At 43.4% G+C, this 23,890-nt stretch overlaps 2 protein-coding genes across 2 annotated transcripts; one reads left to right on the forward strand and one right to left on the reverse strand.

The window, feature by feature from the left end:
- Positions 1–335: 335 nt before the first annotated feature.
- On the forward strand, positions 336–5,650 carry LOC112554440 (beta-1,3-galactosyl-O-glycosyl-glycoprotein beta-1,6-N-acetylglucosaminyltransferase-like). Its single transcript, XM_025222215.1, has 8 exons — positions 336–484; positions 806–1,032; positions 1,204–1,501; positions 2,449–2,932; positions 3,355–3,534; positions 3,992–4,149; positions 4,413–4,639; positions 4,839–5,650. Exons 1-8 carry the CDS (start codon positions 336–338, stop codon positions 5,165–5,167), a joined length of 2,052 nt encoding a protein of 683 aa, XP_025078000.1. The 3' UTR covers positions 5,168–5,650.
- A 439-nt stretch (positions 5,651–6,089) lies between these two features.
- On the reverse strand, positions 6,090–11,365 carry LOC112554112. Its single transcript, XM_025221716.1, is given in 7 exon segments — positions 6,090–7,045; positions 7,048–7,342; positions 7,344–8,005; positions 8,008–8,226; positions 8,229–8,331; positions 10,542–10,781; positions 11,182–11,365. Coding segments are annotated over 6 exon segments (1,938 nt in total). The 5' UTR covers positions 11,182–11,365; the 3' UTR covers positions 6,090–6,626.
- Between the last annotated feature and the right edge of the window lie 12,525 nt (positions 11,366–23,890).

Genomic DNA, 23,890 nt, shown 5'->3' on the forward strand with positions numbered 1-23,890 from the left:
CATTTACTAAACTTATTGAGATAAATGTTACACTACTTCTAACTTATTGAAAGAATGTTACAGCATCATTTTATAATGTTGAGTGAGGTGAATGTTAACGTCACTTATAAATTACTGAGCTTAATTAATCCTTTCATGGTAGCTTTACTGATCAATCAGCGGTTCTTCTCGCCTAATTTAATTTAGCGATGCTGTTCAATATTAATTGTTTTCAACCAACGCAGATAAACTGAGTTTCTTACTGAAAGGGAAATTAAATCTGTTCACGTGCTTGCGAGTCCCTTGAATGTGGACACCGACAACTGGTGTTTCTGTCTGACCAGGAGTTAGAGTGCATGGAAGAGGGTTATGGGATCACTCGACCAAATGGCCGCTACTTCATTAACCTGACCGGGCAAGAGTTTCCACTCAAGACTAACAGAGAGCTTGTAACTATTCTCAGGGCCCTTGATGGTGCCAATGATATCGGCCTGGAGCAGGACCCGTGAGTGACGGATGCACGCCTTTGTCCTCTTTCTTATATCACAGACGCTTTCACACACCCACACACACACATATAAACTCAATCCCCCACTCTCTCTCTCTCTCACACACACACAGAAACTGTATGTAAGCACACAATCACTCAGCAACAAGTACAATTTACCTTGTAATGTTCGTGTAGTCTTTAGACAGCTTTTGTAAACACAAGTTGTTGACTGCATTATCGAAGAGAATTGTTCCCTTGGTGGTGCTGTGTACATCTGGGTAGCTCTGGAAACATCGCTCTACTGTGTCGCACTGTGTTTGTCTTGTCCACGTGCAGTTCTTTTGTTTACCGGTGGAAGAAGCAGGTCCCAGCGCCACACAACCTCACTGTCACCAAGGCGCCGGTGCACATCGTTGCGTCACGAGGATATGTGGACTACGTCCTTCACAGTCGTGTGGCTCGTGACTTCCTTCAGTGGATTCTGCCATCATCCATCCCAGACGAGTCTTTCTTTGGAACATTGAACAGCAACCCTCATCTGGGTGTACCTGGGTCATACTTGGGTACGGAGCTTCACTAGCACAACTTGCATAACGCTGATGTCAGCAACACGTTCAATGTTCAGCCTTTCTAACATCGCCATCACATCCAAACCCACATCACATCATCATGCAAATACAAACATTTACCAAGAATAAGAATTTATAAGCAAGTTTTTGTTTGATCTGATACAGGTAGTGTCAACGCCTCCAACAAAGCCTCTTTCGTCCGCCATAAGATGTGGCACTTTCAGAATCCCTCGTCGTGTGGAGGGAAATGGGAGCGACAGATCTGTCACTTTGGTGTAGGGGACCTCTATCGGTTAACTCACTCCCCTCAGCTTTTCGCCAACAAGTTTTCGTTTGACTTTATGCCGTTAGCCTACGACTGCATGGAGGATTGGTACTTTGGAAAAGTTGACCAAGAGAATAAAGGGATATCTTCTGTTTTAAATGTGTCTATGTATGAGGATGCAGATTTTGTGAGGAAACAGTATAGAGGACCCGTGCTATTATGGAAATAAAATGTTACTCTGCACAAACATTGTGGCTTGATTCTTTACAAATACATAATAAACTCTCCGGACATGAACAGAAAAGGCAGCAACCTTTACATGATGTGCCTATAAGGACTTTTTGTCACTAGCCTGCTTCTCTCTCAATTTGTAAAGTTTCATAGAGGGTTTTTCAAACAGAACCTGGTATTTCAAGCATGGTCATCTGATAATAACAAAAGCATTACTCTTAGAGGGGTCGCTCCTTGTTACATTTTATCTCGAGATTAGGGCAGGGCCGCCACAACTCCTTCCACAAATGAAATGAAAAAAAACTTGTATCGACCCACTGGCAGACAGAGGCTGTGTACAGTATCACCTGTCAGGTGTCAGGACTGCTGTAGGGTTGGCTGTACAATCTACCCAGAGAACTGACAAGTTAACCGAAGAGGTAGGCACGATATGAGTTATTGTGCTTTGGATAGTGCAGACGACTTTCTTAAATTCTTAATGTCTTTTATTTATCCGCATTTTTATCACATTATTATCTTTTCTGAAGCTCAGACGCTTATTAAATCGCGGTGTCTCAATATCTTTCTGTCTGAAGCTCTAACTCTATACCATTCTGTCTAGCTTTCCCACTTGTACTTATCGACATGTGTACGTGTACCCTCTGTACCTGTCGGCTTGTAACATAGAGCGTCTACCTATAGAAGTTTATGGTGAGGACCATCCTTTATCTCTGATTTTTAATTGCAAAGTGTTGTTTTTAAATACTGTCGCTCGGTCACCTATCCACATGCAGCCATGTCACGGCCGGCGGGAGGATCCCGGTGGTTCGGCGCCTACGTGTGTCTGCTGGTGACGAGCACAGCGAGCATGATGGTCCTGTTTGCCATCTTCAGAAACCCCACCCGCACCAAGTCGTTTTCTCCAGTCGTTGAAGAATTGAACCAACGTCACTGTCTGAACGAAGAGGCCTCCTCAACCCCCGTCATTGGGTCGACGAAGAGCACACCCTGCAAACCAAGAACAGCAGCCCGAGAGCGAGCTGGTCGCAACAGACCGTTTTCAGATCGAGTCCTTTTGAGGACTGGACCAAGTACCTCCGGGAATTTTATGGCTCGCTGCAAGACAGGGCTGATGGCTTGCGAGCTTTACTGGCTAGTCCCGGCAATTTCAGTCCACCGACCGTGTCCTCCGTGCAGTGTTCGCTGCTCTGGGAAGGGGAACCCGAAGAACTCCGACGCGTACAACCGCTGGTTAACGAAACAAGATGGCGTCCCAAGAGCGAGCGCGACTACCTGGAGGCGACCGTCAACTGCACGCGCTACGTTCTGGAGGGAGGCTTCAGAGCAGCCGCTGTTAGCGAGGAGGAGCTGTCCTTCCCTTTGGCTTTCAGCTTGCTGGTGTACAGGGATGTAGAACAGGTCACTTCTGTTATCTATGTGTTGTTTTTATTTACTTTCAAAATTAAATGCGGTGATGTTTATTTTAAAACTGAGAAATTTAGAATATTTTTCTTTGTGTAGCTTTTTTTTTTCTCTCAGCTTTCTCTTTCGTGGACATTTTTTACTCTCTCTTCTCTGAGTGTACTCGTCAATGATCGATCTCATGCAAAGGTATATTCGATATCTAGTCATGGATCTGTGCACACGTCTCAACTCACAACCGACCAAAGAAGACATACTCCTGCGTCACCAAAGTATTTGTAATTTCTTTGTGTTAGCCGGCAGTAGGGAAAAAAATCTGCTTTCACTTTTCTTGAAATGTTACTGTCGTGTTTTCAGTCATCGCGAAAAAAGACTGTTCCTCTCACAGATGCTCATTCTGTTTTCCAAAATAAGAACAGGCTGAACGACTTCTTCGAGCAGTTTATCGACCACACAACATTTACTGCGTGCACGTAGACCGGAAATCAGCTGACGACATCCACACTTGCATGCGCCTCGTCATCAGTTGCCTGCCGAACGTCATCCTCGTCCCGCGGTCTATCAACGTCACGTGGGGAGAGTTCTCCGTCTTGGAACCGGTGAGCTGACGATTACGAGTAAAGATAAAGACGATGATATCGATGACGAGATAATGTAGATCAGAGGGTTTGTAGTGGACACTTCTTTGTTTAACTCATGCTTACATCGCTGAAATCTTTCTGTGGGGGCAGACTACTGGAGGTGTGCGCTACTTCCGTTGAATGATGTCTGCTGACCTGTTTTGAATCTTGCTGATTGAAAGATCCTTCACCTGTGAATGGCTCTCGAGCATGCTGTTAAAAATATTTCCTGCCACTGAAACCGCGACAAAGAGCTCGAAACTTCTGCGTTCAGATGTTCGGGAGTTCCGGTCACTGTAAAAATAACCTTTTGTCTTAGTTTGCTCTGAACGACTGTGTAAACATCCTGCACACCTGCCGCTGACCATTCTCACCTGTGTGGCCGCATTGTGTGTGTCCTGACAGTATTGACGACTCTCCGTGTGTCATCTTGCAGGAGATAGAGTGCATGAAGCGGGTGTGGGCCCACCCTACCAGATGGCGCTACTTCATTAACTTGACGGGCCAGGAGTTTCCTCTCAAGACGAACAAGGAGCTGGTTCAAATCCTCAAGGCTTTTCGTGGGGCCAACGACATCAGTGGCACAAACGACCCGTAGGTTGTCAGTTTGTCATGTCTTGAGTTATAACAGCTTCTGTGCTTTTTTTTCAGTTTGTCATTTCATTGCCTCTGTCTCTTCTTGCCGTTATCAGGATGCACCCTTTCCACTGAAGTCTGTTCCTGTAATAGTTTTAAGTCGAGTGCAAACATTTCAACATGCAACACATTTTTGAACATTTAAAGTCTCGTACAGTTTCTTTCAGATTCGACTCAACAGAGAGTCTATCGCGTCTAGTTTGAGTTTTTTCTCCTCACAGGCAGTTTCACTTCCGGTGGAAGGAGTTTCTTCCCGCACCCTTTAACTTGACTGTCATCAAGGGCTTTGTGTACATCGTGGCGTCGCGAGGGTTTGTGGACTACGTTATCCACAGCCGCGTAGCACGTGACCTCCTCCGATGGGTGCAGCCCTCCAGAAACCCGGATGAGACGTTTTTCAGCACCTTGAACCACAACCCTCAGCTGGGTGTGCCTGGTTCATTTCTAGGTATAACCATTGTCCTGCTTTTGCCAGATATATCTGAGTGTCTCTCTGTTTGGTAACTACAGGAATAGACTTTTTTTTTATACTGCCATATTTCAGTCCTTGCTCTATTTTCTGCTTTCCTTTTATAGTGATCTGCGGAAGGTTTATTCCATCATTATTATTATTATTATTATTATTATCACTTGGCTTTGTATTTCAGGTAATATCCAAGAAACCTACAAAGAATCGTTTTCGCGTTTCACCCTCTGGGTTTTCAAAGACAAGGAGCTGTGCACTGGCAAATGGGTGAGAACTGTCTGCCATTTTGGGGTCGGAGACCTCTACCGCCTGACACATACCCCGCAACTCTTCGCCAACAAATTCTCGTACGATTTCATGCCGCTGGCATACGACTGTCTGGAAGAGTGGTACTTTGAGAAGGTGCGAGCGGAAAACCAGGGAGTAGCTTTACCGCTCAACCTGTCGGTGTATGAACACTCTCTGCTGGTCAAGCGGCGGTACAAGGGACCTGTGCTGATGTGGGATTAAGCGCAGTGTGTGTGTGTGAGAGGGGGCCAGCAATGACGTCAGCTGTGTACAGAAAAATTGGGATGTTTTGTCCTTATTTGTAGTTACCTATTACTTAGTTTAGGACCGAACATTCCTGTGTGTAAAATATTAGCTTTTTAAGCATATTTAACATTAACGTATTAGTCATGTAGGACAGATGCTAAATGTTAATGTATGTCATGTACTGTATGTCCAATGCTAGCGTGAACTGTGCTAACATGTCAGCGTGTTAGTTAACCGTTAAGTCCTGTGCTGAGTGCTAAGCGTTAGTATGTTACTCATATTAAACATCGTGTGTTGGGCATGTCAAATGCATGTTAGATTGTGCTGGATGTTAAGATAGCGTGTTAGTCATGTTAGACATTATCATGTTAGGGTTAGAGACTGTTACTAGTGTTAGCGCATCAGTCATGTTAACCGTTAGCAAGTTTGTCATGTTACACACGTGTTGTATGAGTCGTTTACTGGATGCCAAACGTTAGTGTGTTAGTCACGAACTGGAGATTAAACTTTGATGTGTCAGCTAAATATTGATTGTTAGACATTAGAAAGACCAGATGACAGGACGTTGCAAATAGGTTGTCAGAGGCGAAGCTGACCGTCAAGCATTGCAAGGGAGACTAATATTTATTTTGCGTCTAGGGTTGGGCGCAGGAGTAGCCTCCCCTTGTTATTCAGGTTTGATGAAAATGAAGAAATGGGTAAGGGTAGTATGGAAAAGGAGGAAGGTATCGGAAAAGCTGTGCTGGGAGCTATTTTAAAATGCCGAAGAAACATTACGAATCTTTCCGCAAGACACTTATGTAAACACAAAAGTGGTTAGGACTAGAACACTGACCACATATATTCTTCGTCTGAAAAATAAACAAAACAAAAGTACAGAGAAAAGAAAACTCAAAAATGTATTAATTGATTCTTTATTTCATTAATTTTTTTTTTTTACAAAATTAGAAACTTAACAAAAACAGGATTGAGTCAATAAGAATATGCGGGGAATCATACAACAATACACACTGTCCACCAATTGTATTGGCAAACTTATTATTGGACTGGGAGTCTTAATGACACATGAGAAGAAGGAGAATGAGATGATGGTGATACTAACCACGAAGATGATGACAAAGAAGAAAAGAAAGAAGAAGAACAAGTTATAATCAAAATAAAAAAGTTATAACTTGCATAAAATTTCACTACCATACAAATGACTCAAAATTGTAGTAGTAACAACATGAATGTATAAACAATAAAGCTCGATACACGGTACAGTTCAATATGAATAAGTAATAAAAAACTGTTTGGAATATAGGTTGAGACAATCAACTTAAGGTAAAACCTAAACAAGATTTGATCAGTCCTCCTGTCATAATGCTGATTTCTTTGATTAGCAGTTTGTCAAGGTGCTGGTAGCTTCACTTAGCAGTCTGTTAGTTTTGTAGCTTCATCCTTTGAAAGGCAGCGAGAAGGAGGACTGCCTGACGTAGCAGATCTTGGAGTCACGTGGGCACTGGCTCATGCGGAATTTCTGGCGGATGCTGAGCCAGGGGTCGCTGTCGTGCTCCTCCATGATGTTGGACTCGTCTCGCGCCACGATGAGGCTCTTCAGAACTTTGGTCAGCGACTCCCACTCTTCGTCAGTGCAGAAACTCTTTAGGATGGGTTGTTCTGCCTCCACCAATCGCCGAGCTCGGAACAAGTATGGGAAGTTACCTTCGTAGGGCAGTGCCACCACGCGGGCAAGCTTGATCAGCAGATCTTCGATGGCGGGCTCATCGGACAGTAGCAGCATGTTGAAGAGTTTCTGCCGCAGCTTGTCTTCCTCCAAAGAGATGGACCCCTCGAAGTACATGGTGTCCAGCGGGCCAACAGGTGCACTCCGCGCCCTCGCACGGACTGGGCCGCCTCGTCACGACTGGCCAATATGCGGGGGATGTTCTCCTCCATGTAGGGCCCGTGCATGCCGGTCTCGGAGTCCATGTAGCGTAGTACCTGTGCGCCACCAATACCGATACCATCGACGCCGGCGTACACCGCGTGGCGGATCTCGTTGAACTTGAAGCCCGCCGAGAAGTATGTTACCAGTCCACGCAGGTGTGCCTCGTGCACGATGGTCAATGCTTCCTCGAAGGTCAGCTGGTACATGATGCACTTGGATGGGATAGGTGTCGCTGGCGCCGTCCCATGTAACCTTGTCGAAGCCGCCCAAGGAGGTGATCTCAATCGCCCTCATGGCGATCTCCATGCGCTTGCTCAGCTCCACCGGCTCCTTGTGGTCGAAGTCGTCATGGAGCACCTGGTTCAGGTTCCAGGCGGCGGAGAGGAACTGCTTCTTGCTGCGCTGTACCTGTGCACGCAGTGCCTTCATGTAGCTCATGGACTGCGCGGTGGACAGCCCCTCCATGGACACCTTGCACTCGGCGGCACCCAGGAAGAAGGCGGCTGAGGCGGCAGCTGCCGTCAAGTTGACGACTTTGAGGAAGTCATCTTGGAAGTTTCCAGAGTCCTTCACCACGCGGCCCACGAAGTAGGTGGTGGGGGCGGAAGAGCCCACGTGCAGTCGCACGCGTGAGAAGTCAAGGATGGAGGGGATGCGGTACGACTCGATCTTCTCGCGCGGCAGGTGGCGCGGCCGCTCCAAGTGCTCCACGTGCACGATGGCACCCTTCATCCAGTCGCTGAAGCGCGTGGTTCCCAGCACGTGGCCGTCGCCAGGGTCGGTCAGCGACATGTAGGTCTGCGTGTGTGGACGAAAACCTGGGGTCCCTAGCGGTATGGGATCGCTCTTGATCCCCCAACCACCGTTGCTGATGTGCAGGTAGCCAGGTGCGTGGCGAAGTACTCTGCTTCCGAGGGCTGACGACCTTCGTCTCGCAGCTGTTTGAGCATGCGCTGAACGGCCTGCAGGAAGTCGTGGCCGATATCCTCTCGCGACCAGTGGACGTAAACCTTGTTGTTCAGGTCGTCCACCTCCACGCTGAAGACAGAAGTGTCGGCGGAGGGCGTGGGGAGGATGCCCTTGAAGACCTTGTCCTGCACCCCGCACTGGAGATGACGTCCCAGCACCGGCTGTACACCGCGGACATCGTCTTCAGCAAGCTCTTGACTTTGGTTTCGCTTAGCAAGGATTTGCACCAGTTGCAAAATATCTGCCTGGAATCAGAAAGATCGTCTGCTTGCAAGGACACGTAATTTCGTAGTTTTTAGAAATGTTCTTACAGCTGTTACAACTGTGAAATTTCTCAGGCATTTACTCTCATCATCATCATCATCATCAATCATCATCATCATCACTGGCAAAGATAAAACTACACAACAAGGAAGAAAAAAAAAAAAACCAAACCAGGAAGACATGCGATGATAAAGCAAGTCGCGAGTCTGTCAAAAGTTTCAAGAAAGATAAAAAGAACAACGATGAAAAAACTACGCAACGAGGCTGAAAAGCGTGAGAGAAAGAGAACGATAAGCGGGTTTTCACACGGAGAAGGATCACACGCACAGACAACAATATCCGGGTGTTAAGGTGGAGAGGATGTGAAGCCTGGCCCTGGTTTCTGGGCATGGGTTGATAATAAATCATACGAGTAAAATAAACCAAGATAATAAAGCAAGATAAACTGGTTGAGCTTTGGGCGTTCAAACGCGAACAGCTCTCACCTGCAATACCCAGGTAGTCAGCAGGGTGGGGGAACAGGGAGGGCTGGTGTACCCAGGGCTTGGCACTGGTCAGCAGATTGTTTTCCTTCTTCCCTTTCTTTTAAAGAAAGGTTGACAAAACCATTTCTCACTCTGGGGAGCTTTTCTCTGGAGCTTGAGTACTACACCTTTGATCCTTTATCGTCATTTTGCTCATTTACTGACCACTCACGTGTGTTTAACTCTTTGTTCAAGTAGTGATGTAGATGCTAGTGAACATGTCCTAATGTTTAGGAGTCTATATTACGTTACTGAATGAAATGTAGACATTGACAATCGAATAGTAACAATAGTATTATATAAGGGCAAATAATTTACGATTACAATTACAAGGGTCCCGGAGAGTTCCTCCACCCAAGGCCCGCGCTGGCTCTCGGCAGCCCTGGTACAATTAAGGAATTAAGGAAGAAGACAAGAAGTTCGAGTTGGGGGTGGGGGAGTATACAAGTACTTATCAGAATGTTTTGACCGAGGGGTCAACTAAGCCTACGTCACAGTAAACACAGCAAAACACAGCCCCTCCTGTCAACAGGTGTCACAGACCGAAATAGAACAGAGGGCTTGAGAAGGGAAGGTGGAGGGTGGGGTGTGTGTGTGAAGAAAAGAAACAGAGAACGAACTAAAGATTTTATTGGCTGGGCCATCGGCCCAATATACAAGGAAGTGGTTTGATACATTTTGTACAGATAAACAAGTTCGGGTCCCAAATACAACAACAGGGTCAATGGTGAGCTGGGTACAGTCCCAGACAATCAGGCAGCTACCCGAAGAGCATTGCTGCGTAGTACTTAAGCCTTCACAATACAAATCACTCTGTTATCTATGTCCTGCTACTGCCTCGGAAAACGATGGCAACTTTAAAATAGAGACTTTTTACAAAATTTCAAAGACTTGTATTTATTACTGACATCAGTCTACCAGGGACAGATTTTAGCGGAAGTGAAGCTCTTTTTTCTATTTGTGTGTGTGTGTGCACGCAATGCTGGTATTTCTGAAATAGTACAGACGAGGACTTTCAGTAAAAGATCTACAGTATTTGTAAGAATGATATTATTTTGCAAGATATATTAAAACGCCATTTCTACTGATAACAGTCCCGTATTCTCTTTTTCAATATTGTAAGAAATGGTTCAGGGTCTCCAACAACTTCCTTCTGCTAAACATGTCCGAAACCATAACGATACAATAAATAACACGAAGACAAAGCGGAGGTCATCTGGTTTTGGTTATGTCTACTTAACAGCATCATAAGCTTTATATGATAATCTGCTGGAAGACAAGTAATAGAAATACAGAAAAATATGTATGAAAAATATTAAATATTTTTGTAAAAACATTAATATGCAAGGAAGATGTATCTTGATGTTTCTCCATAGACTAGTGTTTATGTTTGTAATGGGACAGAATCTAGGCAGGTGTGAACTGTTTCTGTTGGGTTGAGACTGGGAACAACGCCCCATAGTTCCGCGGCAAACACCTTTCAGGACTACTGACCATCAAACAGTTTTTTAAAACAAAACTTAAGAGCAGGTTAACCAGTGTACCACACACCCAAAAGATTTGAAGTGCACACACTTGAAACGACTAGCCACTCCATATAAAACACGAGAGGAGAACAGACGAGTGAACATGAACAGAGAGAGAGAGAGGGGAAGGAGAGAGCAAGGTACCTTTCTTCGTCATCGTCTTCAAAGATCTGAGCCAGCCTTTCGTCGACGCATTGTTCGATGACGGAGGTGTTGAGGACGCTGGGGAGGGGCAGTTCTTTCTCCGACCGGAAGGGGGCGTTGGCACAGCGCACCTTGGTGCGCACGTTGTAGAGGTTGAGCAGCGAGGCTTGGAAACACGACAGCACCACCTTCTTCACTTTGGCCACACCTACCCCACAAGCGGCTGTTGTCATCTGTCGAGATGCAGGTGAATGTCAGTGATGATAGTCTCGTACCCGCCTTCACGTGTTTGCTATATTATCTTTTAGCCCCCAGTTGTATCGAGTTGTGTATGTTTGTGTAAGGCTGCGTGCGTGCACAGGTGAAAGTATACAAGACATGCTTTACCTTATTTGTACATGTGTGTAACAATGCTTATACACGTGCTTTCACAAATTAGCATTACTTTTGTGTAATTAATTTTGCGATCCAGTGTTTGCTTTGCTGAAACAAGTGTACGATTCTTTTTCAAATGAAAACATCGGTGCAAAACATCTCAGCAGCAGTTTTTCATATTCGACAAAATGTCTACATAAATAACCAGTGTGACATATCATTGCGAATTAAATAAACAAACAATTGAAAAATACCAACCTTCTTTGATGATTAGTAGTAGCAGGTAGAAATGAGTTGCAGAATGAGTTCGGAGCGGTCCCACTTTACTCTGTGCGAAGTCAGGGTTAGTGTTGGGGAGGACGACAGTTGCTGCGGCTTATAAAGACTCGACTGGAGGGATAACCGCTGACTAACACGCCTCCGCCAATCAGAAGACCTGTTGTTGTTTCGGAGAAAGCTTCACAGAAAACGGAACCAAATCAAACGGGATGACGTAGACCGGTTACCGGAACTCCCGACCTTGAACCGGTTATCAACGGAAAATCTGTTTACTTGGCGCAAACCTTGCGGGAGAAACATTAAATATTTGTAAATGATGCTGACACAAGAGCAAGTTTGAATGATGCTGTATGAAGCATCTCTAGCCTTCTCGCTTGTTAGTCTTTCTGCTGTTGTTTTTCTTTCTCTTGGTGAAGCTGGATAACGTGTGGAACCTACCCACCACGCTAAACCAAAAAAACAAACAAACAAACAAACAACAAACAAACAAAATCAAAAACAAAAAACCAAACAAATACCCCCCCCCAAAAAAAAAAGAAATAAAAACAAAAACAACAACACACACTCAGAAGAAGGGAGGGAGAGACAAAGCTAGTGTAAGACAAGCACCGCCCTGTCTGCATTGTTATTACCGGTTGTGGAGCCACTAGGACCGATACCAGGAACCCATCGTGTAGCTCGCTGCCAGAATCCGTTGCCCCCTACACATGAGTATTTCGGCGGTTCCCACATCCCAGGGCAACGCGACTCGGGAACAAGATAAAACGGAGAGGCAAACAGTTGCAATAAGACTATGTAACACAAAACAATAAAATATTTACTTTTTGTTTTAATATTTACATCGTGTGATCATCTTCTGTGAACACTTAATAACATGCTAAGTTGCTATTTCCTCTATTTTTAGAATGTTTTATTTTTGTCTGAGCATTGCAGAAAATGTTAAAATTTTTTCAACCCTTTTTACCTTTGGTTAATTTAAGTTGTAAATCAGCTTTCTTTCTTCAATCAAATATTTTATTATTTTGAATTGCTTTGTCTTATTGCAAATGAAAAGAGAGAAAGCAAAAGAAAATAGAGGGAACAACGAAGAAAAGAAACAACAGCTTATAAGAGATTGGTTAGATTTGTGGTAATAGATGGCCATATAGACATTAAGGGTCAGGGATTATGGCAACGACAACGACGGCGATGACGGTTCATGATGATGATGATGGCGACACGATAGGAGCTCAGACACGTCTGCTGGGACAAGAGCGATGTTGTCATCAATTTAAACAGGTGGCCAGGGACGTTCACGGAGGAGGTTTACAGCGTAGTCTGCTTTTCACCTGCGGTAAACATAACGAGCGGCATTGTTCTGAGCCCTTTGAAGTCTAGTAGGAAATTTGTGGATTAAAAATTTGCAAGAATCCAGCCGAAACAATACAACAACAAACATATCTAGTTTTAGAAAGCTTTCAATTTACAAAATGAAAATATTTTTAAAACATCGATAAGACGCTTGTGTATCAAACGTAAATGACTTTAGAGTTATTTTTAAAATCATTTCATAATTTGTCTTTTTAAATAAAGGTTTAAGGGTTGTGTGACTGGCCCAACCCTTTAAGTCTATTTTTTTGTGTGTGTGTGTGTCACTCACACGTGCACGGTCCAAGTCAGTTTGACCTGAGATAACGAAAGTCGGGGCTTTCCTGAGTGTATTCACAGCTGTAGAACGTGGGACTCAGGTGAAGTCATTGTGGACACAACAAAATTTTTCTATTTCTCAAAAACGGAGCAGTTCTAAGACCCTCGATATGTCTCAGATGACGAATACAGGCTGACAAGGATCTCAGTTTAATCTCTCTCTCTCTGACACACACACATGCACGCACGCACGCGCGCACACACACACAAAGCGTGCAAAGACTGCGGCAGACTTTCACATATACGTATTTTTTGTTTTATTGGCTGTTAAAATCACACATCGACTTAGAGTTTTAGTTTGATGACGGGCCTTTTCTGTCTTTTCATTGCTACCGACATCGACACGTGCGACGTTCTCGGCATTGTGGGATCTTGTGAAGCTCGTGCTTCATAAACCCAGCAAAGTGCAAGTAAACATCTGCCAGGATCCACAAAATGCAGGACTACAAAAAGCGAAAACACAACTTCTTGAAACATCTGAGGGTGTGGTGGTTTCACCGACTTCTTTTGCATTTACCATCTTGTGTTTGTTGGTTTTATTTTTAAAACTCTTTCTCTTCAAAATACTTCATTATTAAGACAACCCTCGGTGTCTGTTATTTGGACAGTCTGTGTTTTTTACCAGTACAGACCTGAATGTTTTTGAATATGACACTCCTTAAATGTTCTTTGTGAGGACAGTCCTCAGTGTGCTCTGAGTGATGTTCTCGTCATACCTCACCAACTTCCTTCTCAAAAGCAACCATATATTACAGCGGGGTTTATCATAGAAACTTTTTGAAAGGGTATATTATAACAACTAGTGTTTAGTGTCGAGCAAACTGTGGGGTGGGGGCTGTCACGTGGCGTTAAGCTGAGATTTGTACATTGAGGACCAGGTGTCCTCAAGACAATGAGGATCGGGTGTCCACGTGAGCCACTTGTTTACAGGGCCATCTGCTTTGCGTGATACAGATTTTTCCTCGGTTTTTGTACAAAATAGTAACTAGTTTCTAATATGAATTTAAGCATAAATAATTCAGCAGACAGATTGCAGCTTCAGTTATTGAGTTGATGGAGTTCTTACCTATAAATATGTTTTTTTCTTTACACATTGGAGTGTTTTGTTTACAGATGTCCTGTGGAGACTTCTAGCAGTCTGTCCTTGTTTGGCAAAGTCTATTTCCCACGTACGCACCACACACGGACGTACCCGGTACCTGGGCACGACACAAGGACAGCAGGGGGGGGGGTGTTATCTACTCCTACCCCTACCCCTGTAGGTAAGCCCTTGCCGCGTCACCTGGAGGATGGGAGGAGGAGCAGCAGGTACTTCCTCAATGTACACGGACTTTCTCTCTCTTCTGTTGGAGTCGCTGTAAAACTGCCCACAAAATTTACTTATTGCCACTTTCTTATCTGCTCAAGATTCCAAGGCGTTAAAACAGTTTCTAGACACTAATTGCCAGTTGTGTGCTGTTTATCATTTCCCGGACATCGTTGGACATCTGACGCCGCTATCATCACCCTACCCCCCGTCAGTTGTAGTTGTAGTTGTAGCCACAACCCTCCCACCCATGAGCGTAGTTGTCCTTTTCTCCTGGACGATTGTAGCCAAAAGGTTTGCCCTCCACACTCAAGCTTGTCTGTTCTTCGTGCACATACATTATCAACCGTTAATGTAGTTGGACTGTATCCTGGATGTCTTTTGTGTGGCTACAGCCCAACGTGACACTGTCAGACAACAACAGACAATATTCCTGGACTACAGAAGGCGAGACAGGCGCTAGCCCATCCCCGAATACAGATTCAGCAATTTATTTCTTTTAAATGTCTCATTCCTGGACAAATCAATGTAATGTGAGCAAAACGATGAATAAATGTGTGATCATCAAATAATTGATGACCACAATAGGTGGTCATGTGATCTTCATGGGAAATAAATACGGTATGCGTCATACATTATTACTTATTTATTTATATCACATATACATGATAAAATTAGCGGAAGCATCTGCCAGCCTGGTGGTTCTATATTTGAGTATTTGAGTAAAGTAACATCCGCCACGAGCTAAGTAAAGTCACCAGTGGTACCAGATAGTACGGCAGCTCATCCCAATAGGTTTGCCCGGAGTTTCTCGTCGATGTCGGCGTCCTTCCTGGTGATTATCGTCTGTCGGATCCGGTCTGCAGCTCCAGCACAGCGGTGATCTCGACCTCTCCCATCATCGTCACACCAGGATGTCGGTGTCTCAAGGGTTGACAAAGAGAACACGCAAGAAGGACACTTAATCTTATGACATAGAATATTTATCGCAGGAACATGTACTGAAGCGAGTGTGCTCAGTGAGGTGTGCCGGAAGAGCTTTGACTGTTGACAGCTGTAGAAACTTAATTGTTAACTAGAAGAATATCATAAATTACCCGTGAAAAGTACATCTAGGGTAAAACGAAGGCCATACTTTATTTCGGGTTTTTATAGTTTTAAAACACTTAATAACAAGTGTACTTTATGTTACTTAAAGTTGTGAACGAGGGCTACTTCAATATTTCTGTACTTTTTTTAATAATTGGTATTGTACATTTTTCAACGGATACAAATACAGAGATTTTTTTAGTGTTTATAATGTTCCGACAGAGTACGATGTAGAAGATCGCATTTGATGAGAAGTAACGACTGTCTTATTCAATACAGAATGTTAATATTCTTCTTTTAGTTATTCTGACAATTTTTATTAATTTTAACCCTTTTTTAAACAAGAATTTAAAATTTATTGCCTGTACCATTAACCTACATTTCACTGGACTGTACATCTAGCTTTTAAGTCGTGCATGGGAAGCTACATGAAATAAATCTGGTAAAACATCCTGTCAGGGAAAGGGTTAACTGCTGTTGTCAGGAGAATGTGAACGGATATCCTGTTCTTCTGAAGGAGAAGATGTTTACAAAGTTTTACCTGACTTTATTGTTTTGTGTTTATGTCCATATTGACTGTTAGCCGCTCGTTAACCTTAGGGACAAAACACCTTGAGAAATGTGTCACGCGTGAGTGGCTACAGTAATTCAAACCAAAACAAACTAACCAGACGATGGCAATCTCTCTCTTTCTCTCTCTCTCTCTCACACACTGAGAATCATATACAGACGCCCACGTACTCATATACACACAATTACATATACAAACATACACATGCGCACAATCACACATAAACAGTTATGCAAGTAGGCAAAATCACATACTTTTACACGTACTACAGCATCACCTTTACACAATCACACATGTAAATACACGCACACATCACCCTTACACAATCACACATCACCTTTACACAATCACACATGTAAATACACACACATCACCCTTACACAATCACACATCACCCTTACATACACATACAATCACTCATATAGCTGTACACACCCAAACACGACAAACACACACACACCTACATGCACGTACATACACACAAGGTCATTATTTGTTATCGCCCTCAGTTTGTTTTTGTTGATGATCTAGCAGTTAGGTGTGAGCATTGTACTAACAACTAATACAGTCACACGACAACCCAACATTACAACGCTCATTTCTAAGTTCTAACCAGTGCTCATGAACTCCAACCCGTCTCTGTCTCTGTCTCTGTCTCACACTACACGTCAGGAAAGGTTAGGTCGGTGGTTGGTTGTGATATCTGAACTTGAGTGTGATTTATGTCGCCACCACTTGCAGCGGTCACACACAGATCACAATAGATTACACTGTTGTTCATTGTTCACTGGTCTTATTCACGGACAACTAATCACGGTTTATCAGATATCCGTTTTCCCTACATCCGGGACCTCGACACACACGGATGCACAGGGCTGCGGTTCACGTAAACTACCGACAGGAGGAATGCGCCTGAATAGTCAAGCATGCGTGTCCCATTGATACTGGACATTGAAGGCAGAGAACTTCTTCCTTCCTTATCCGCTCTCTCTCTCTCTCACACACAAACACTGTACTGGAAGTCTGTTGTATTGCTGACGTGCATGCACGTGCACATGTAGAGCAGACCTGCATTCTCTACAATATTTGAAGGAAATGCTCGGAAATGAAGTGGGTTTCCAATAGTCAAAGCGATATGGAAAGACAAAAGTAACAAGCGTTTTAATTAATAGTTAATGTAGGTGTTCACTTATTAATTACTGTTTGTTTCCATGTAACGTTTCACGTTTTTGTTCTTACAATATTTACTGTTTTTTTATGTAGTTCATGATGTTTCTGTCCATTTAATGTTTCATGGTTTTGTTCGTGACAATGGCTGTTGGCCGTTGGCCTACTGTTTGCCTCAGAAGCAACAAGTTTGAGTGAAGACCCGGGATGGAGGAGGTGGAGGACCCGGGTATGTAAGACATCTGCCGAGCGGCTGTTTAAACAACGATTGTGTGATAATCATGGTGCGTCAAGCTTACAGAAGGTTTATTGCTGTCAAGACAGCAAACACAAAGGTTAGACATCTACAGAACCGGTAGCAGGTATTTCTGTGAACTGGTTGATAGGTGACAGGTGCGCCTTGCGAGTCCGGGATGTAGCTCGTCCTGCTGCGCAGCTGACTATCAGAGACTGTTACTAGTAGTCACCTTAGAGGCTGTCACCACAGGCCACTAACTACCCCTGGGGTTTGCTACAACACTCTGGAACGTTCCACTTTACCTGCCGGATGTGTTGCCTGTATCTCTTCTCCATACAGTCCGGTACCCACATTCTATGGTTGATTGGTACTCCGGGTAGTGTTAGGTCGGTCTTGACATGCTGTTCTATATCAACAAATACGAACGCTTATATCTTGATGGAACTTTTGCTCTCTCCCTGATTCAGATCATATTTGCAGATTATATCAGTAGCCGGAGAGACCAGACATTGTTGTAAATTACATATCACACAATTTCTGAGGACACATTGTTCGAGACTAGTGTTCAGAGATTGTTCACGATCACTGAGCATAAATTGCTGCACATTATTGATTGTTATAAATTACTGATCAGACATCAACATAGATTACCAGTCCTACAGACTGCTATCTATTTGTGTCTGAAAGTTATTGCCATGGAGACTTCATTCCCTTGTCCTCTTACTTCATGAGATCATGAGTGTGGTTTGTCTCATGCGAAAGAACACACACACACACACACACTCACAGCGGCTCTGAGCTTTAGACACGAGTGTAAGCAACTGTTTGAGAAAAAGAATTCGGTTATTTATTTATTTATTTATTTTTTTGCCAAGTGTCACGACACCAGGAATTTGACTTGAAGATGGCCACATCTTGCTCGACAAGGAGCATTCACAAGCACACCCTCTTTTTGCACACGCACTATTATTTACGCACCCCACCCAAACATTATTTCACACACACACACACACACACACACACACACACACACACACACACACACACACACACACACACCAAAACATATTTCCGAGCAAGCGCGTATGGATATTCATTCACACACTCGCACTGTACATTGATTCCCACCTCTCCAACATACATGACCCTCACTGACACCCATAAGTCTTGACTTGAAATTTGTGGAAATGGTGGATTTATTGTCCATTTCAGATGATTTTTTAAATACTAGGAGTAAACATACAAACATAAACATCACTATCCGAGTCATAACTGTCAGTTTCGACGTTACTGGAGGACACTCCATTTTTCTGTTGAGAATAATTTCCTAGTTTGCTATTGCCACCTGAGTTTCTATTTAGAGTAATTGAATTGCTAACTATTATCCCAGTCAGTTTTGAAAATGACTGGATTTTATTTTTCTAGTACCTAGCCGTTTCATAGTCTCCTTTCCATAAGTTTCCATGTGCATCTCCTGCTCGACCTCAGAGCGCAATTCACGCATGCGCAATTCAAGGCACGGGCTGTACATTATGTTTGTGATAATTCTTCTGTACAAATATTACAAACCCTTATTTGTTTTGTTGAATTTTCTAGCTGCTTTCAAAGGTGGAAGCAAACATTTCTCGCGATATTGACGGACACGCAACCAGGATACACAGGTTACATCCGGGCTACACCATCAGCACATCGCACTACCGCCCCTCCTCGTCCTGTGATGTTTTGTATTGACAGCCATTCTTTGATCCGTTATATGTTTACTTACACTAATTTTCTCATATTTGCTTATATTATCATACATAAAAACAACAACCTAAAAAATATGATTGTTTATAACAAAGATGCTATCAGTATTGTTTTCAAGTGGGATTGTCTTCCCTGTATCAGGATGTTTGGCTAGGACAGGTCATTTTACAGTTGAGATTATATCCTTTGAGAAACTTTCTTTGTAATATTCTCTTTGTCACAAAACGTTAGTAACTGTCTGGAGCCGTTGTCATGAAGCGAGAGTAAGCCTTTTCCTCAGGACAACGTCTGGAAAGTGTTTTGTTTCCGTAGTTACAATGCGACACCATACTTTATGTTTCTTTACCCCAGAGCATCTTTGTCACCGCTTTAAAAAAATATGGTTTGAGGGTAAAATATCTGAGGGTGTGGATATCGCCTTTTAACTTCGGAAACAAGAGGCTTGTCCTTTTCCCACTGTTTTCCCAGGGCAACAACTTATCTCCCCTTCGTAATTATGGCCCCAGAAGAGAACACGCAGAAAAGCAGTTTCGTCTGATTATCTGATACCTTGATCTAATCTAACCCAAACTACAAACAGGAGCGGTTTTCTGTAGGGGTGGCTCTTACTTGCTTTCTTTCATTTTGCCGTCTCCTCTCCCGCCTCGCACCCCACCCCACCCCAACCAATTAAAACTATCTTGATCTCGACTTTCTGTTAAGAGAGTAATTCCGGAAACGTCCCTACTGTCTCAGCCACGTGAACTTCATTCCTTAGTCAGAAGGCAACAGCCTAACGACATCAGTTTCATGTCTTACTGCCGAGGACAGCAATAGGACAAAATCATATGAGCACATTCAGCATGCACACCGACTCAAAGCTGACGGCTCGCTTTTAATCAAAGAATACGCAAAAACAAAAAAAATCACTTTTTAAAATGACCACAAGTAGAAATTCCGGCGTTGTTTGGGTCCCTTGAACTCTCGGAATAATGGAAGTTGATGACAATTTAACGCCTCACCGATTTTCTTTGTATTTTCCCCTGAAATAATTTACATACTCACAGCATCAGAATATATTACCTGTCATTTCTGACCATCTTTAATAATCTCTGTATTTTTAAACTTGACAAGTCTAATAATAGCTGTCCGTCATTTTTTTCTAACTTAGCCATCTTTAATACATGTCTGCATTTTTCTTACTTGATCGTTCAGTCAAATCACGAACTTGTATTACTGGACTGCTGGCATAAAACGAGGCATGCTACGACAAAACTTCCGGTTTATTCACATTTCAAATTAACTACTAAAACGAGACACGAGACTACAAAACTTCCGGTTTAGTCATAGTGTTTGTTTAGGCTCACCGAGACGAACAGCGGAGAAGTTCGCAAGAGGCTCAGAGTTGGTCTTGGCAGACAGACAGCAGTCCACCTACATGTATACACATCCATGGTCAAATGCCATAATCTTGGTCAGCATTAGAATTCAGGGGCCAGATGCACAACACGTTTCTAACTTTAAATTCCGTTAGTCCTCAGATCTTGTAAGATAACGAGTTTTATAAAAACATACTAAAATGGTTTTGAACAAGATAAAACTGTTCAAGCCAGACTTTCGTTCCCGGCAGCACAGTTTTTTGCAAATCATTTCTAAGTTTGCTTCTTGAAAACAATTTTTAGGTTCCAGGGCATCACGTTTTCGTTCCTTGTTAATCATTATCCCAATTATCTTCGCACACGTGGGCCATTAGAAATGCATTTTCCGTCTAATATTTTCTTGTGCTTGTTTGTTCTTTCGTTCTACCATAAATACGAAAGGTCGATTGAATTCAATCCTTTTCTTGAAGCATGCATTCACGTGTTTTTGTTGTTGTAAATTACTGTCGACATTCGGAGCTTCAGAAAGTCTTCAGACGCCAGAGAGAGAACTCAGCTCAAGAACTCGACACTCACTCACCTGTTTCCTGGAAATACCCATCCAGTCCACTTCTACGTGTATCTCTTTCTTGGACATCCTATAAATACATTTGAGTCTGCAGCACAGTTTGCAAGGGACCCTCCCTGCTAATGTGCCCCTCCCGCCACAGAAACGTCCGCACGGTACATCCGAGCCCGGCATCCGGATTCAAAGCCGGTCATCCATCCGGGTCTGTATCGCAATATTTGTCCCTTCCTCTTCGTCATAGGGCAAAGGTGCCTGTGCATTTACACACACACACAGAAAGTGTCCATACATTTACACACACACAGAAAGTGTCCATACATCCACACACACACATAAAGTGCCCATACATTTACACACACATATATATATATAAAGCATCTCACTATACGACAAAGCCAAGATCACAAACACCGCAGTCCTGTCCAAACTGTGGAATACAAGCAGGCAATATGGCGACTCAGAACAAGACACGCCTCACAGACAAACCGCAGCACCATCGCAGTTAGAAGCAGACCCCACGAAGAAAAACTCAACAAATGAAAAGAAAAAGACATGCGACGACCTTTCGTCAGTTTGATAGTGTGAAATAAACTTTTCTTTGAATACTTGTTAAAATACCTGTAAATACTTTGTATATCTTTGTTTTTATTGTATAATAAACAACTATGAAAAAAGGTCTTTTCGCACTGTTGTCTCTGTGGTTCACAGGAGGTTACCCCGAACGCTCGTGGTGGTGCTCTGCTGCAAGGTGTCGTTGTTTTTCAATCTGTGTTTATCCTCGAGGTGAAGAGTTCTTCTATTTGAGATGTCTGTGGAGGGGGACCTTGTTTTTAAGCCGCCATATTGCCTGTCTGTATTCTGTGAGGACGATGGTTGCTGCAGTTTGAGATGCTGTTGATAGGTGGATGGGAGGGTGGTGAAGCGTATGCAGGCTAGTGTGTGTGTGTGTGGGTTGTGTTTGCGAGCTTGTTCATCAGTGCGGACAGTTGCTCGTGTGTTTGCTGTGTGTGTGTGCAGTGGAGGAGGATGCTCTGTTGTCTCGCTTTCCTTGTGGCAGAAGGCGCACATCTTTTTGTTTATGTTTCTGGGGTCGGGTGTATGCGACTGGGAGGACTTCGTGCTGTTTTGCAGGACATGTCTTGCTTGGTCCACCTATTTGTTGCTCAGTTGTTTGAAGGTGTTTGCGACACTTATTTGTGGGAAGGACTGAAGTATTCTTGGGGCTTAATGCGTTTGGGTACGAGTGCTTGATATAGAGTTTTTGTTTTTGTGTCCGAGTTCAGGGTGAATTTGGGATCTGCCAAGACTGTAGAAGGAGCGGGTACATCCTCGTGCTGCGTGGGTGCTTGTTGGTGAAGGGGTCGTTGCTGAACCTCCTCCTCAGGTCTAGCCCCAACCATAGGTGGCCGAAGTGCGTCCAGTCCTATTCGTCGTTTCCGAACAGTTTTGTCCTGTCACCTGGGCCACGATGTGGCTTTCCTTCTTGGAGAGGATGTGAAAGCCTATCCCTCCTTGTCGGGGGTGCAGGTAGAGGGTCTCCAGTTTATTGGTTCGTTGCCATCGTTCCAGAGAAAACGGAAGATGTTTTTTATTTGTTTGATGTAGTGAGCTGGTATTGGTAATACTGATGTAAAGTAGTAGTGCATAATCTTGGCTGCAATTTCTTGTTAAATATAGTGTTTGTTTTATTTTTTAAAAATTATTTTATTTTAATAAAAAATATTCCTGTTAAACCAATTCATCATTGTTCATACCAACAGATATCGGTGTGTATGTGGTCTCGCGCCCGAACCTTGACCTGTTCAGCACCTCTTAGTATGTTAAAGGTCAAAGGTATGCGAAATGAGTTTAGGTTTAACTTACTCTGACGCCATCAATAGTTTTCACTCAAACTTTCGGGTCGCAGAACAACCGTTTAGTTGTCTAATGCACAGGTGTGCGTGGGTACCTGGAGGACGCCATGTTTGTTGTCGCTGACATGTTTTAGGCGAGATGTGGCCTAGTAACAGCTGTCACTGAGATGTTTTGTGTCAGAGACCTACAGCAGCCCCTGGCACTGACCACGGAGTTACACATGTTTCACATTAACGATATGTGCGGCTGACAACGATGGCCGCCCCGCCTAGTCTAGTTACAGTATCATCTTCTGCATGAATGTTGCATGTAAAGGAGATAATGAATGTAGTTCGGTGTCTACCTGGCTGTCAGTGAACAAGGGAAAAACACAACCGGATCTTATGTCCCCATCACACACCCGCAGTTTTTTTTTTGTTGGAAAGACACAATGGTCCATTTCTAAACCACCCCCCCCCCATCACCAAACCCACGACAAGTGGTGTGATACAGTACAGTGCTTGCCAGACAAGTGTCACATGAGTACAGTTCACTGTGAACCTTGTCCTCTAGCTATCTAGGTAACCACTGCTCCTCCATTAGCCTCCCCAGGGGCCAACTGCACAACCAGTTTCGAATTTTAAACACTTTTAAACCTTAAATAATTTAGATCCACCAATCCAAAACATAAGTTTAGAACTTTAAAAAACTGCGTTGTGTTGTTACTTAATATTGAGGTAATTAATAATTCGTGAATCCATTCTTCGTATGTTCAGTTGAGCTATGTCTACACTAAAGACCAACCAGCTCCATCATGAAGGTTAGTCTTACAGCCAAGTATTGCCACCAGGCAAAGCCGCAACAGAAGATGAATAGCCCCTATTATTTGTAAGTTCACACTATGAAGCCCTTAGGGTAAAAATAATTGGAGCTAGTTTTAACCTAAACCAACAGATTGAACTACTTACATGTGCACTAGTTAGATTTGTTTTTCATATTTTAAAATTAAGAGAAAAACAATTAAACATGAAGTTTAGGCAATGCACTAATACCTCTGACCGACAGCCTTGTAAACCTCCATTAACTGTGGTCTGATTTAGCCCTCTGTTACATGTTTATGTTGGGG

This window comes from Pomacea canaliculata, linkage group LG13 (assembly GCF_003073045.1).
Source record: "Pomacea canaliculata isolate SZHN2017 linkage group LG13, ASM307304v1, whole genome shotgun sequence".
In the NCBI taxonomy this organism is placed as follows: Eukaryota; Metazoa; Mollusca; class Gastropoda; order Architaenioglossa; family Ampullariidae; genus Pomacea; species Pomacea canaliculata.

Excerpts from the sequence above, each read along its gene's own strand:
- LOC112554440 (XM_025222215.1), top strand. The coding sequence starts at position 336 with ATGGAAGAGGGTTATGGGATCACTCGACCAAATGGCCGCTACTTCATT. Across the intron at positions 2,933-3,354 it reads TGTACAGGGATGTAGAACAG|GCTGAACGACTTCTTCGAGC; the intron begins GTCACTTCTGTT and ends AAATAAGAACAG. Across the intron at positions 4,150-4,412 it reads ATCAGTGGCACAAACGACCC|GCAGTTTCACTTCCGGTGGA; the intron begins GTAGGTTGTCAG and ends TTCTCCTCACAG.